The 11,583-nt window shown below is 40.4% G+C and overlaps 1 protein-coding gene across 1 annotated transcript; it reads left to right on the top strand.

Moving 5' to 3' along the window:
- Positions 1-65: 65 nt before the first annotated feature.
- On the top strand, positions 66-1,089 carry LOC26535739. The gene is made up of 3 exons (XM_015194948.3): positions 66-210; positions 270-867; positions 932-1,089. Exons 1-2 carry the CDS (start codon positions 172-174, stop codon positions 828-830), a joined length of 600 nt encoding a protein of 199 aa, XP_015050434.1. The 5' UTR covers positions 66-171; the 3' UTR covers positions 831-867; positions 932-1,089.
- The last annotated feature ends 10,494 nt before the right edge of the window (positions 1,090-11,583 follow it).

Genomic DNA, 11,583 nt, shown 5'->3' on the forward strand with positions numbered 1-11,583 from the left:
AAATTGAATTTCCAAACACTGAATTGGTGTAATGTGACCATATTTCCCCACAATTTATTAGGCGTCATTACTCCAAGTGATTCTCCTGTCAATTTGCCAGCTTTACGTTCCATTAGTACTTTTCTTTGTGATTTGACTTGTCGACTTCGCTTTTTAAAAATACAACTTAAAATGGATATGAGCAATGATTTTCTAGTGAAGTATGAAATGGTAAGAGGCCACTGCCAATGTGATGGAAACTCGCCTAGAAAACTCTTTTCGCATTTCAGCCTGGCAGTAGTTCGGTTTCTGCAAGTCATGCAGAACAGGACGAGAATGCTAACCACAAGCAAATGCTAATGGAACTACAATTATCGATTCAAAAGAATCAAGCAGAGTTAGCGGCAATGAAACATAAATTTATCAAGTACAGGATCTTAAGGAATGAATTTAACTTCGAACTTGGTAAACTCGCCATTCTTAACCAGAAAACCCGTATGATCCACCAGAGTTCGGCAAAACTCGAAGCTTCACGGGTTCTGTATGAAAAAGAGTTAGCCAAATCTATCGATCAGTTGAACACCCAGCGTGCTCTTGTTTCTCAATGGAAATCATACTTTAATATAAGCAGCTGTGCACTAGAAAATATTCCCGTGGAATTATCCACTAAACTACGCGAATACAACAAGATCATAAAGAACACGGAGTTGCGCGTTACTGACCTAAAGGAAGAATTAAAGAAAGTGAACAGCCAAACATCAATCATATTCCTTTTCTTCATGAGATCTGACCAGAGGGCTCAACAGCTAGAAGAAAATTTAAAACTTCTTGCGGGCCAACTGGGCTATTAATTTTGAAGGCCAGATAATTTGCTATCCAAGTTTAAAGGTAATTGTTTTATATAATTTTCTATAACTACAATTTATTTCATTTTTCCAATAATTATTTGCAGACCATTCAGTTCGACTCCAATTCAGAAGGATGTTGTGTAATATAGTGAATATGTATCTATACCAAGACCCATATTTTCCTATTAATCACAGCTCTTAGGCGAATTACTTGTATTGCATAGCTGAATAAAAACCATGGATAGTAACCAATTTACCATAACACTTTTTTTATAATTTTTCTACACGTGTTTCAATTTCGCTACCTAACTCAGTTGATGCGACAAATGCTACACATCATAAAACAAAGGCCACCTCCTTTTCACGCCTGGTTTTATGCTCATTCATTCTGCGGTGTTATTATGTTTCGGCTTATATCGTGCACGGGATTCTGCCGAATGCATTAATTAAATTTAATTAAAATGTGTCAACTGAGCTTGTCATAACAAATTCGCCTCACATTTGAATTACAACCCACGACCTTCCTCCCTTTAAGCTCCACATCCAAGTGAAAGCAGGAGCGTTGTCAACAGCAACAAAATGGCTCATTAAAAACTTTTATGCTGATGAGATGGCGAGGGCTGTAAAAACTTGGCTAAGAAGTGTGGCCAGGATGAGTGCGTATGACCATACGTGTGTGTGTCTGTCTGTGTGTGCTCTTAGTTAATTAGCGGCGTTATAATGCACACACACACTCCGTTTCTCCAGGTAATTGAAGCTCACCTGCCCAAGTGGCACGCACATCCCATTTGCAATATTTTCATCAACTGTTGCTCATTCGTTTCGCCCACATAGGCGTTAAGTCGTGTGTGGAAGTATAGAAGACCTACTTTCTTCTTTATGTGGTTATAATGTTCTGCGAAAAAGGAAGAAGTTAAAACACTGAGGGAAACGAGAGTGTTTCAGGAGTTATGAGAACTACGTAGCTCAGTTGCATGTAGAGGTTCTCCTTTCAGTTTCAGACTTTGCGATTTATAGGTTTTCAAATAGGCTAATCGCATTTGCCCTCGAATTAGACTGAACACAAACCCAATGGAGATTGAAATGAAGCTAACTTCAACGTGACTTTCCACATGCCTTGCACAGACTGTTGCACACTTGCTGCCATAACCTATTTACCCCGTAACTCCCATTGCCACAGGATGCCCCGCAGGATGACATCCTTCGGATAAACCGTGCAACGGCACAAAAACACCCGTGGGTGTCGTTAATTGAAATTATTATACTTGTCTGTGGTATCATAAATGCGACTCGTTAAATTTGTATGTATGACACTCTATAGTCGGGGGCGTGCATAATGCGTGAGTGGATGTGTAAGGATATGCGAGGATGTGCGAGGGGATACGGACAGTACAGTACGCAGCAATATACATATATCCGAGATATATGCAGCCTCATATCCTGCTCATTTCGCTCGTCCCCAATGTGCGGGGGGGTGGGGGTTCTATGGAGTGTCTCTTATTTGCATGGCGTCGTCATCGCTTCAGCGACAAAATGGAAATTTGTTGCCGCATTGCTCATGGCGTTGCCACGCCCCCCCCCCCCCCCCCCCCTTGCACTCATCCTCCCCAGGCGCCCACTTCAAGGCCCCCCTTTTGGGCCAACCATGTGTGCGGCCGTTGTTGCTGTTTTAATGTGTCAAGTGTTTTATTTGCGCGTGTTACCTACTTTGATTTTATTTGCCCGCTCGCCAGGGAAACTGCACTGCGAGAAAGAATCTTTAAAATGCGTAAAAGTCGCCTGCGGAAGCTCTACAGGTGCGCTTCGTCACTACGCGGAGTGATATGGTGATATCCATTTGAAAATAGTTTTCACTCATAAAAAGGTGATTTTAAACGTTATAAAATGCAGAAGTGAGTTAAACTTTGATGCTTAAATTTCCATCTTAAAACCGATTTTAAGGTAGAATTGATTCCTAAGTGGAGCTCCCTCGTATCCCCAACACAGTATGGCTTCCCAGGAGTGCGGATGAAGTGGAGGATGGGTGGTGGTGGTGGTGGTGGTGGTGGTGGTGCTAGGGCATTCCACTCGTGTATACCTCACTTGCTTTTATGTTTAATTCATGCGCAAATTGTCGCGGAAATCTGACGTCAAGTGTATTAAACGCCATGCTCTGCTTTTGATTTATGGACCCAGTTGGTGCCACTGCCATTTTGGGGCACTGGGGGAAACCGGGATGAGAATGTTCAGGGGGATGGGGATGAAGGGTGCTGGCCGTCAATTCCAATAGCGAAATGAAATTGTTGCTAATTTATGAGCGAGTAAGCCATGGACTGTTCCAGACCTTGTCGCGGTCCAAAAATTCTTTGGCTGCTTAATGAGCTGCGACAGTTGCGACAGTTTAAAAGTCCGCTTTAAATTTGCACTGGCAAAGGGATTAACCGAATGGCAAGCAATAAATTGTCGATCAATGGGCGCATAATTACATGGCCTTGAAACTTGGGCCTAAGCTCCAGAAACTGGTTAAGTGAATGGAACATTAAAACAAAAACCTCGGGTGCCTCGCTACTCAGAAAATAATAAATGGGTAAAACTTGCCATGAAGAGAGATTTTATCTGTGAATATTATATTATTATTAGTTTAACATTGCAGTTTTAATTCTCACATGCAGTATTTAATCAATTGACTTCCTGAATAAATCGGATTAATCGTGCTTAAACTAATAAATTATAACATTAAATGCAGGTAGGCCCATATAAGATATTATCTATTAACGTGCCGCCTTGAACTTCCACATCAAATTTCGCATGTGCTTTTCCACAGCAACGCTTTCAATTGAATCCAATCTTGTGACCATTACGGCAGCCATTCATCAACTCCTTGTGGTCAATCAGCTGAGGAAGGATACTCAAGGTGCCCATTTAAAATCAATTAACGCGACAATTTGGGCGAACACTCCCCGAACACGACAAACGCTAATTATGCAACTGGCCAACAAACAAGCCGCTGAAGAATCTCGTAGATTGAAATCTGGTGTGCAACCGATGGTGGAAAGTGTGGCTATTGCCTAGGGCCTCAATGCTAATGGAACTGTAATTTGTGCCAATTATAAATGTATCAATCAAGTGCGAAAGAATCTTCTGGAGCACCAGCTTCAAACGAACTTTTGCATTTAAATTTAAACAAGACAGCATATGTTTTTATAGTTTTTGGCTTACTTCCAACCAATAAGATTGACACAAATTAGGGAGAGCTACTCACATTCCAGGAGTACACCTAGGCTTTCGAGGGTTTTATCTGCTGGAAATCAATCAACATCTGGCGAATTAATTGACGATCCTGCCACTTTGTCTTCCTTGTCTGCATATCAAGTTGCTGTCGCTGCAAGTCGACGCTTTCGAATGCCATGGATAGCTGCCAAGATGCTGGCTCCCAGATAACTAGTTGGAGTGGGGTACTCTCCTCCAGCGTCATCTGGGATCTGGGGCCATTGCAGCCCAGCCAGGTGGGCTCGAGATCGATGCGAAGTCAGGAAGCCAAAGCGCAAGCCAGCAGCGGAAATCACTTGGGAATTGGGAGGAAGAGGAGCTGAGATGCCAACTTTGCCATTTTGCAGCTATAGCTCAGCGTCTATAGATGTATAAAAATGCTATTTAAAACATTGTTTCTATACAGCCTTGATATTAAATATTTATTCACAAGTTCGCAGTACAGCCATAGCTTTTGGAAAGTAATAGAACAACTTATGGTTACAATAGCATGTTAGCAACACATGTTATTTAGCTAAATGCAATAGTTTTAGCCATTTTCAAGGGTTCACAACACTGCTGGGAAGACTGATCATTATGCAAGACCCGCCGAGAAGAGCTTCTGTGGTGCTGTTACCTGGTGTTGTCTTCTCTCACTGATTACGTAATCGCAGGTTGAGTCGACTGCAGACTGGTGCAGACCGTTTTAATTGCCGCAAATTAAACTATCATTAAAATATGTAGAAAACCTGGTGGAAAGTCCCCCCCATCCATTGCACTTTTCCTTTGGCCATGTCACAGCAATATCAATTTCGCATTACATATGACATCACTGCCCAGTGAGCCGCAACAAAGTATGAAAAAAATTCAAAATGTATATAGGAAAAAGGCAAAATTGCAAATTGATTAAAAGCCATTAACATGTTCTTTATCACTCAACACATATGGCTGAGTGAAGTTGCCCGGGAAGAGCTCTCCCCTTTGGAGAGTGGCTCCATGTGGGATTGGGTGTGGGCCCAACTTGTTCAAGACTCCACTGCGGTCCAGTCGAAGCCATGGGCAGCAATCGCCCATCGGGTGTACTCTTTATCATTGGGAGGAGTCGTCCAGTTGGGTGCTCAAATTTTACGAGCGTGCGTTGATGGGTAGCTTGAATGGGCAGGATATTGACATTCCGCAGACGAACGTAAGTATGTACATGATGATCGGAGCAAGTAGCGTTGCGTATGATTCAACTTATATAAACTCGTAATAAAGCTTAAAAAGTATGAATTTCCTAACCAAAAACTAGTAATAATGTGCTATATAGAACATAAACAAATTCAGCTGAATATATCCCTTGCCAAACTTGAAAATCTTTTCACTTCCTTTGCCATTTCGTGTTTAGATATGGCTTCTGATTTCATTGGACTTTCTATACTTTTAACAGTCCTTTTGCTGTTTACCTAACCCAGTTCTATCTGCCACCGATAAGCATCGACGTCGGAAAATCTTTACCAAATCGAAACCCAACTTGACCACAGAAAATTTCCACCCAATAAGTCCACAACCTTGCCCGTATTATGCGATTCATCAATTTTATTGTTTCCTCTCGCTTTGTTTTTGTGCGTTTTTTGCCATAAAAACTATTGCAATTCCAATTTAGCCACTTCCATTTCGGACCGCAACTAATTTCGACTTTATTATTTGAATTCGATTCGGGCGATGGCCAAGCGGAGTTCGAGGCAATAAATCACTCATACGACAAGTGGGCCAGCGAGAAACTGATTGGAGTTTGTTGGGATTGCTTTTGGATTTGGGGGGCAAAGCAAAAGGGAAATGTCGCCAAGTGTTGAGCAAATTTTCATGGTTCAACGACTGTGCGAGGGTCTCGACTTTCTCCTGTCTTGGCCGCTTTCCTCTACTGTTGGCCAATTTCCCGCTTATTTACGCAGTTGACATGTGCAACACGTGCGCTGACAAATCATCGAAGAATGGTTGTACTAGGGGTTCAATAACGCCTTAACCCCTTTTCCTTCTGGGAGACAATTTACCACCTGAGCGAAAGCCGGGCTGAAATAATTTATTGACACATTTTGCCTGCCACACACTTGGATACTTGGCCACTTGGCTTTGATTTCACCCCTCTGCCAATTTCACGCCCAGGCGAGCAGAAGCACCCTGTATGCTGGGGTTCAGACACCCCTGTGCAAAAAAAAAGCTAAAGATAGAAAAGCTTTTATTGATTGTGTTGTTAATGGGCGTACCTCAATTCAAAACCATTTAATGAAGTTTCCTGAAGTAATTGTAATTCATTTATTGCTTATAATCTTACCAGTTTTATAATTTCAGTTATTACCTCCCTTTTTCATCGCGTTTTTGTTTCAGTGTGAAATAGAGTGGCTCCACTAGCTCGAAGGCAATGTCCTCTTTTCCGATTTCGTTCCTGTTTTGCTTTATCGCTGCCTTAACACTTCGCTGCTTTTGTCGCTTGTATTACACTCACTTAGGGCCAATTATGGCTAATGTCTCAATTAAGCGGCAGTTATGAAAATTATTGACTCGCGCACAGAGCTCGCCCGGCTTACGGACTTAACCTTTTTTCCATCTTTCATCTCGCGTTGCACCTAGTTCATTGCTGTGGCAATTGCGGCTAATGGGTTAAGTGCAAGTCTCTGCCGCAGCTTTGCCTTAGCCCCAAATGATTAGATAATGTTGCCCCCCGGTGCACTGACGGTCACTGTCCTTCTGCTGCTGGATGGACCCGCTTGGAGTTCAGGTTGAATGCCCCAATCTGAGGTGGCACTTTAAAAATAAGTAGGGACCCGAGCTGCGCCTTTGCATGGACTTGGGCGATGGGTTGGGCTGCTTTAATGGAAACTTAATGGCGTCTCTCAGAATTTGCATAGGTTGCTTAGCCAGCTCCGTAGTTGAGTGCAAAAAATATTTAAGCAAAATGAATATTTAAGCAAGTATGAATTGAACTAACAATCACTGTTGCCACAATAATGTTGTTTTTCTCGGATATTAATCACTTAAATAAACAGCAGCCAATGTGTGGAAATTTATGTGGGAAACCATTTTAAAATATAGCCGATAGTGGTTTAGTTTTCACCGCAACACTATTTTGGTAGCAAACTTATAAAAATATAAGCAACATTAATATAAGTATTCACCCATATGGCATACAACTTTTGTTCTAGATATTTCAAATATTTCAAATATTGATATTTTTATTGCTGTAAAAGCAATTCATCTCGAGTTCAAGATGATATGCTTCTTTTTTGATAAAATTTCTTTGAAAATCTTTCATTTGATCTTTTTACCGAATTTATCACATTCATTCCGCTACCTTGTTCCTCCGCTTTTCAATTCAATTCAATCTATGCCACTTTCCTTAATTTTCCCCCACCTTCAATCTTTGCAAGCGAACAGCTTTATTTAACTGGCACTCAATTCATGTTAACTCATTGTACAGATGTTCCGCCGGTAGAACTCAGGGGGATATATTTTAGAAAAAGAAATCAAGTTGTAAAACACACAGGTTTCCGCTGCATCACGATGAGCTCCTCTCACCTCTTAACTCCAATCGGGCCGTAATGTTCGCGGTGATCTATTCAAATTTCATAACATGTGTCAAAGTCAAAGCGAGAGGCAGTTAAAGTTGCCTTGGCTACTTGGTAATATACGTAATTCCCCACTCTTCTCTGCGGAGGTAATAAGATATGCTCAGTTGGGTCCTCTCGAGTGCACAGGAAACAAAAAGGGTATTGAAGTACTACCAAAAGAGAGTAAGCTTTTATAGTTCGATACTTACAACTTTTATAGTATCATTTGAACCTTAAAGTTGTTTTAAATGCTTTAAGAAAATAAGTAACAGAAGTAATTTAGAATCTTCAAAAGTAAGCTTAAATGCCGGTGCTCTGAATATCATGGTGTTAATCCTTAATCTACCAATAGACCCCAGCTAATTGTATATGTGTCCTAAAGTTCTGAATTTTTTTGCAGTGCATATTTGCCTGTTCTGCATCGCATACTCACTGATTGTGATTGGGATGCCTGCAGTGCGGACTTCGGCTACCGTTGGAGTCTCCAGTCCCTGGTTCTTTTTCTCCGCCAGCCCCAGTGAAAAATTTGCCTTAAATTTAATTTTTTATTCGTTTTTTTTGGTTAGGCAGCTCATTCATGCTGCCAAGTTGTCTCAAAAGCTCCGTTATGGTGTGGAAACCAGTTGCCCCAGTCCCCAAGTCCCCAAGTCTCCCGATATCTTCCGTCCCCTAGCGATTCCAAGTCGTTCTCCCAGTTGGCAGCTTAAGGTGAGCTGCATAGTCGGGGAGATTACTTAATTATGAAGTAGGTCCGACAGTAATCGAGGGGTAAGGAAGTGGGGAAGCCGTTCTGGCAACGAAAATAAGACTTCTTCTCCTTAAACTTCCTCCTTATCCTCGTGTTGGCAGAGAAACTTTGTCATTTACACCGTTTTCTTACAGTGGAAGAGCAAAAAGTTTAGCCCTAAAGAAAATATTTACACCTGAAAATTAATCCATTTTACATTTAACAATTATGTAAGTAATAGTCAGTATATTATAATAACCACCTTGTGGTACATTCGACTGCATGTGATTAAGAACTCACCAGCTCCTTTATATATTCTTTTTTATCAATATATTATAAAATAAATCCGATCACTTCACAAATAGCGTATACGATATTCATCCTCTTTGGCTGCCTTCATCATTTTTATATTCCATGTTATTTTTGTCTCCTTTTGGCTCTTTGCATTTGTTTTAAGCTTATCAACTAGTACAAGTATGAAAGCACCAAAAAAGTGATGTAAGCTTCGCAAAAAATATGACATTGACAGACACTTAAAGCTGCTTAGTGGCGTTTTCAGATAGCTGCAGCAGAAAGTTCGTCCTTTGCATAATTTCACCCCCTGTGAACACGAACACACGAGTGAACACGAACACAGTATTCGAGTATTCGTAACTTTTCCTTTGTGGATTATTTGCATAGATTGCTTAAAGCCTGGTCTAAGCCTCAGCTGCTGACAGTGGCAAGGAATTTCATTCTGCTTTAATTAGATAATTTGTGCGGAACCGAGGAGAGCTGCCATCTATTTTCCCCGACTCCTGGCCAAACGTCCACACACCTGAGGGCCCGCGAATTTGCATTGCTAAGCACTTGCAAACATTTCATTATGCAGCTTAGCGAAATACCCAATGCAGCCCAAGGGCACAGATGCAAAAAGAATACTCGCCCCACTCCGCAAAAAATAAAAAAAATAAATATAATTTATAAAAGGAGAGGGCAGAAAGGTAGCTCCTTAGCCAGAGTGGATTCAAGTGGGCCATGGATTATGAATTCCTTGGCAAGGTCTTGGCTAAAAATGGAAACTACGAGAAATTCAAAAGAAGTTTGGAGCTAAACCAAGTCAAGGCTATGTGCTCTTCTAAGGAAAAAAAATTATTAAAGAAATGCATGCAATGTAAAGTGGACTACCCAAATATATACACTTTGACAAACTGTATTAAAAATATATTATAAATAGCAAAAACAGATTTAATTAAAAAAAGTTAAGTAAAGCGATTAGCATTAATCCGTTTTATAACAACTCAAATCAGTTTCAGTTTGTGTAAAACCAGGCTGTTCTCTAAAATTTTGAGTCAAATTAAATCACGGTTAATTAATGGCATGGCCCACATAAAATATTGACATTGACTAATCAAAGCACAAGCTATTGAATAATAATTGCACGTGCATATAGCTAATTTCATTGTAATGTAATTAGTGCCTTATTGTTTAAGCACTTGGTTATCTCGTTTTCATTAATTTCTCTACAGTTTGTGTTATATTTCAGAAATAATGTGACAATAAGTTTTAAGTATCTAACAGTTTTATTTTGCTTTAGAATTATACTCATAAATGTTGGTAAATAATAAAATGAATAAGAAATTCATATTTGTATCCCCATTAAAGTTGCACAAGCATTGTTCTGCTTTAAAAACCTTGCTTCTCTTCTTATTTTTTTGCACATCTTAACTCTAATTTCAACCGCATTTTCCATTCCCCCGAAGACGCTTACATTGAAAAATTATAACGCAAAGTATTTTCAATTTAGAAAATAAGCAGCAAACGACATGCCATGCATTTTCCCACCACTTTTCCCGCCTTTCTCCCCAATGACCATTTGATTTTTGCCCCGTTCCTTTCATTCTCTGCGTTTTTGCTGCATTTTTTGCGCTACTTTCTTCGCTCCGCTGCCCTTCTCCGCTTGCAGCATTCTGTATTTTTATTTAAGTTGGGCTTAAAACAATTTTATGACACCATAAGTACAAAACAAATAAATTCCCTGGTCACTGCCACGGACCGCACGCTCCTTCCTCTAATGCCCACTGCATTCATCATGCGACCCGTTGGCCCAGTATCGCCCCCGCCCCCAACCTGCCACGCCCCCGCGAAAGAAAAGCAAGAATATGATAAATAAATGCACGGGTGGCGGGCAAAAAATGGGAAATGGGAAAACTGTTTCGCTACAATGCGAAGGATCCAAGGCAACATGCAGCAGCGAAAGTAGCAACAGCTGCCACTCCTCTTTCACCCGCGCCAAAAACAATCAGTAAAACTGAAGAAAAAATATAATACAAATGATGGGGTTAGTTGGTTTGCAGACGATGGAATACTCTTTATTCATGCACTCAGAAATAATTATAACTAGAATGAATATATGTAGAATTTAAAGTGCAGCTGTAATTATTGATTGCTATTTTAAAGCTATTTGGTATATAAATTCAGTTATTAATAATTAGGAAGTATCTATATTATCTATACTAAAAATTATATTGAAAGCATACATCTCTTATAACTTTTAACTTAACTTTTAAATTAACTTTTAACTTAACTTTTAATTTAAATATTCCTTTATTCCGTTTTTATTTGGAAAAGCGAAACATCACTTCTTACGCATTTTTAACTGTGCTCCATAAATATGCACAAAGAATGGCAAATTAGTTTCACTGCCCGCTTTTTTGGAGCAGCATGAGCAATTACCTTTGCCCAGAAATCCCCCATGATCAACATGCACATACAGGACTTAAAGGACCCCCACCGTTGGCACAACAAACCGATCCTTAATACCCTAAGCCAGAGGACTCTGAACACGAACAAAAAGAGCAGAGCTCGGGACTTCATAGTACCGCAGAGCGGCAAATAAGTGTGTGCGCTTTTGGGTTGATTTATATGGTCTGCGAAAAACCCAAAGGATATATGCACATATAGTGCATATAGTATATATCTCTGTGCATCTGTAGCTTGCACTCGCGCGGTGCCAGATTTCGGTCCCTGTCCTGCGGTGGCTTTCCACATTTTCCTCCCTCGCGGAAAACTTTTATTATTACAACGCCCTGCGAAAATGCGTCCAGCGATTTCGTGATCTCCCTCTTCGCTTCCCTTGGAGCTTCTGCTTCTGCTGCTGCTTCAGTTTTTCGCTTTTTTCTTTTTAATAAAACACGCAGCAATAAAATTCCAGCTGTGTTTACGTGATTGGAAA

This window comes from Drosophila yakuba, chromosome 3L, assembly GCF_016746365.2.
Source record: "Drosophila yakuba strain Tai18E2 chromosome 3L, Prin_Dyak_Tai18E2_2.1, whole genome shotgun sequence".
Lineage (NCBI taxonomy): Eukaryota > Metazoa > Arthropoda > Insecta > Diptera > Drosophilidae > Drosophila > Drosophila yakuba.

What these genes read in the sequence shown, in the direction of transcription:
- LOC26535739 (XM_015194948.3), top strand. Translation starts at nt 172, where the DNA reads ATGGATATGAGCAATGATTTTCTAGTGAAGTATGAAATG. An exon ending in TTCTAGTGAAGTATGAAATG is followed by an intron (nt 211 to 269) that starts GTAAGAGGCCAC and finishes TTCGCATTTCAG; the next exon opens with CCTGGCAGTAGTTCGGTTTC.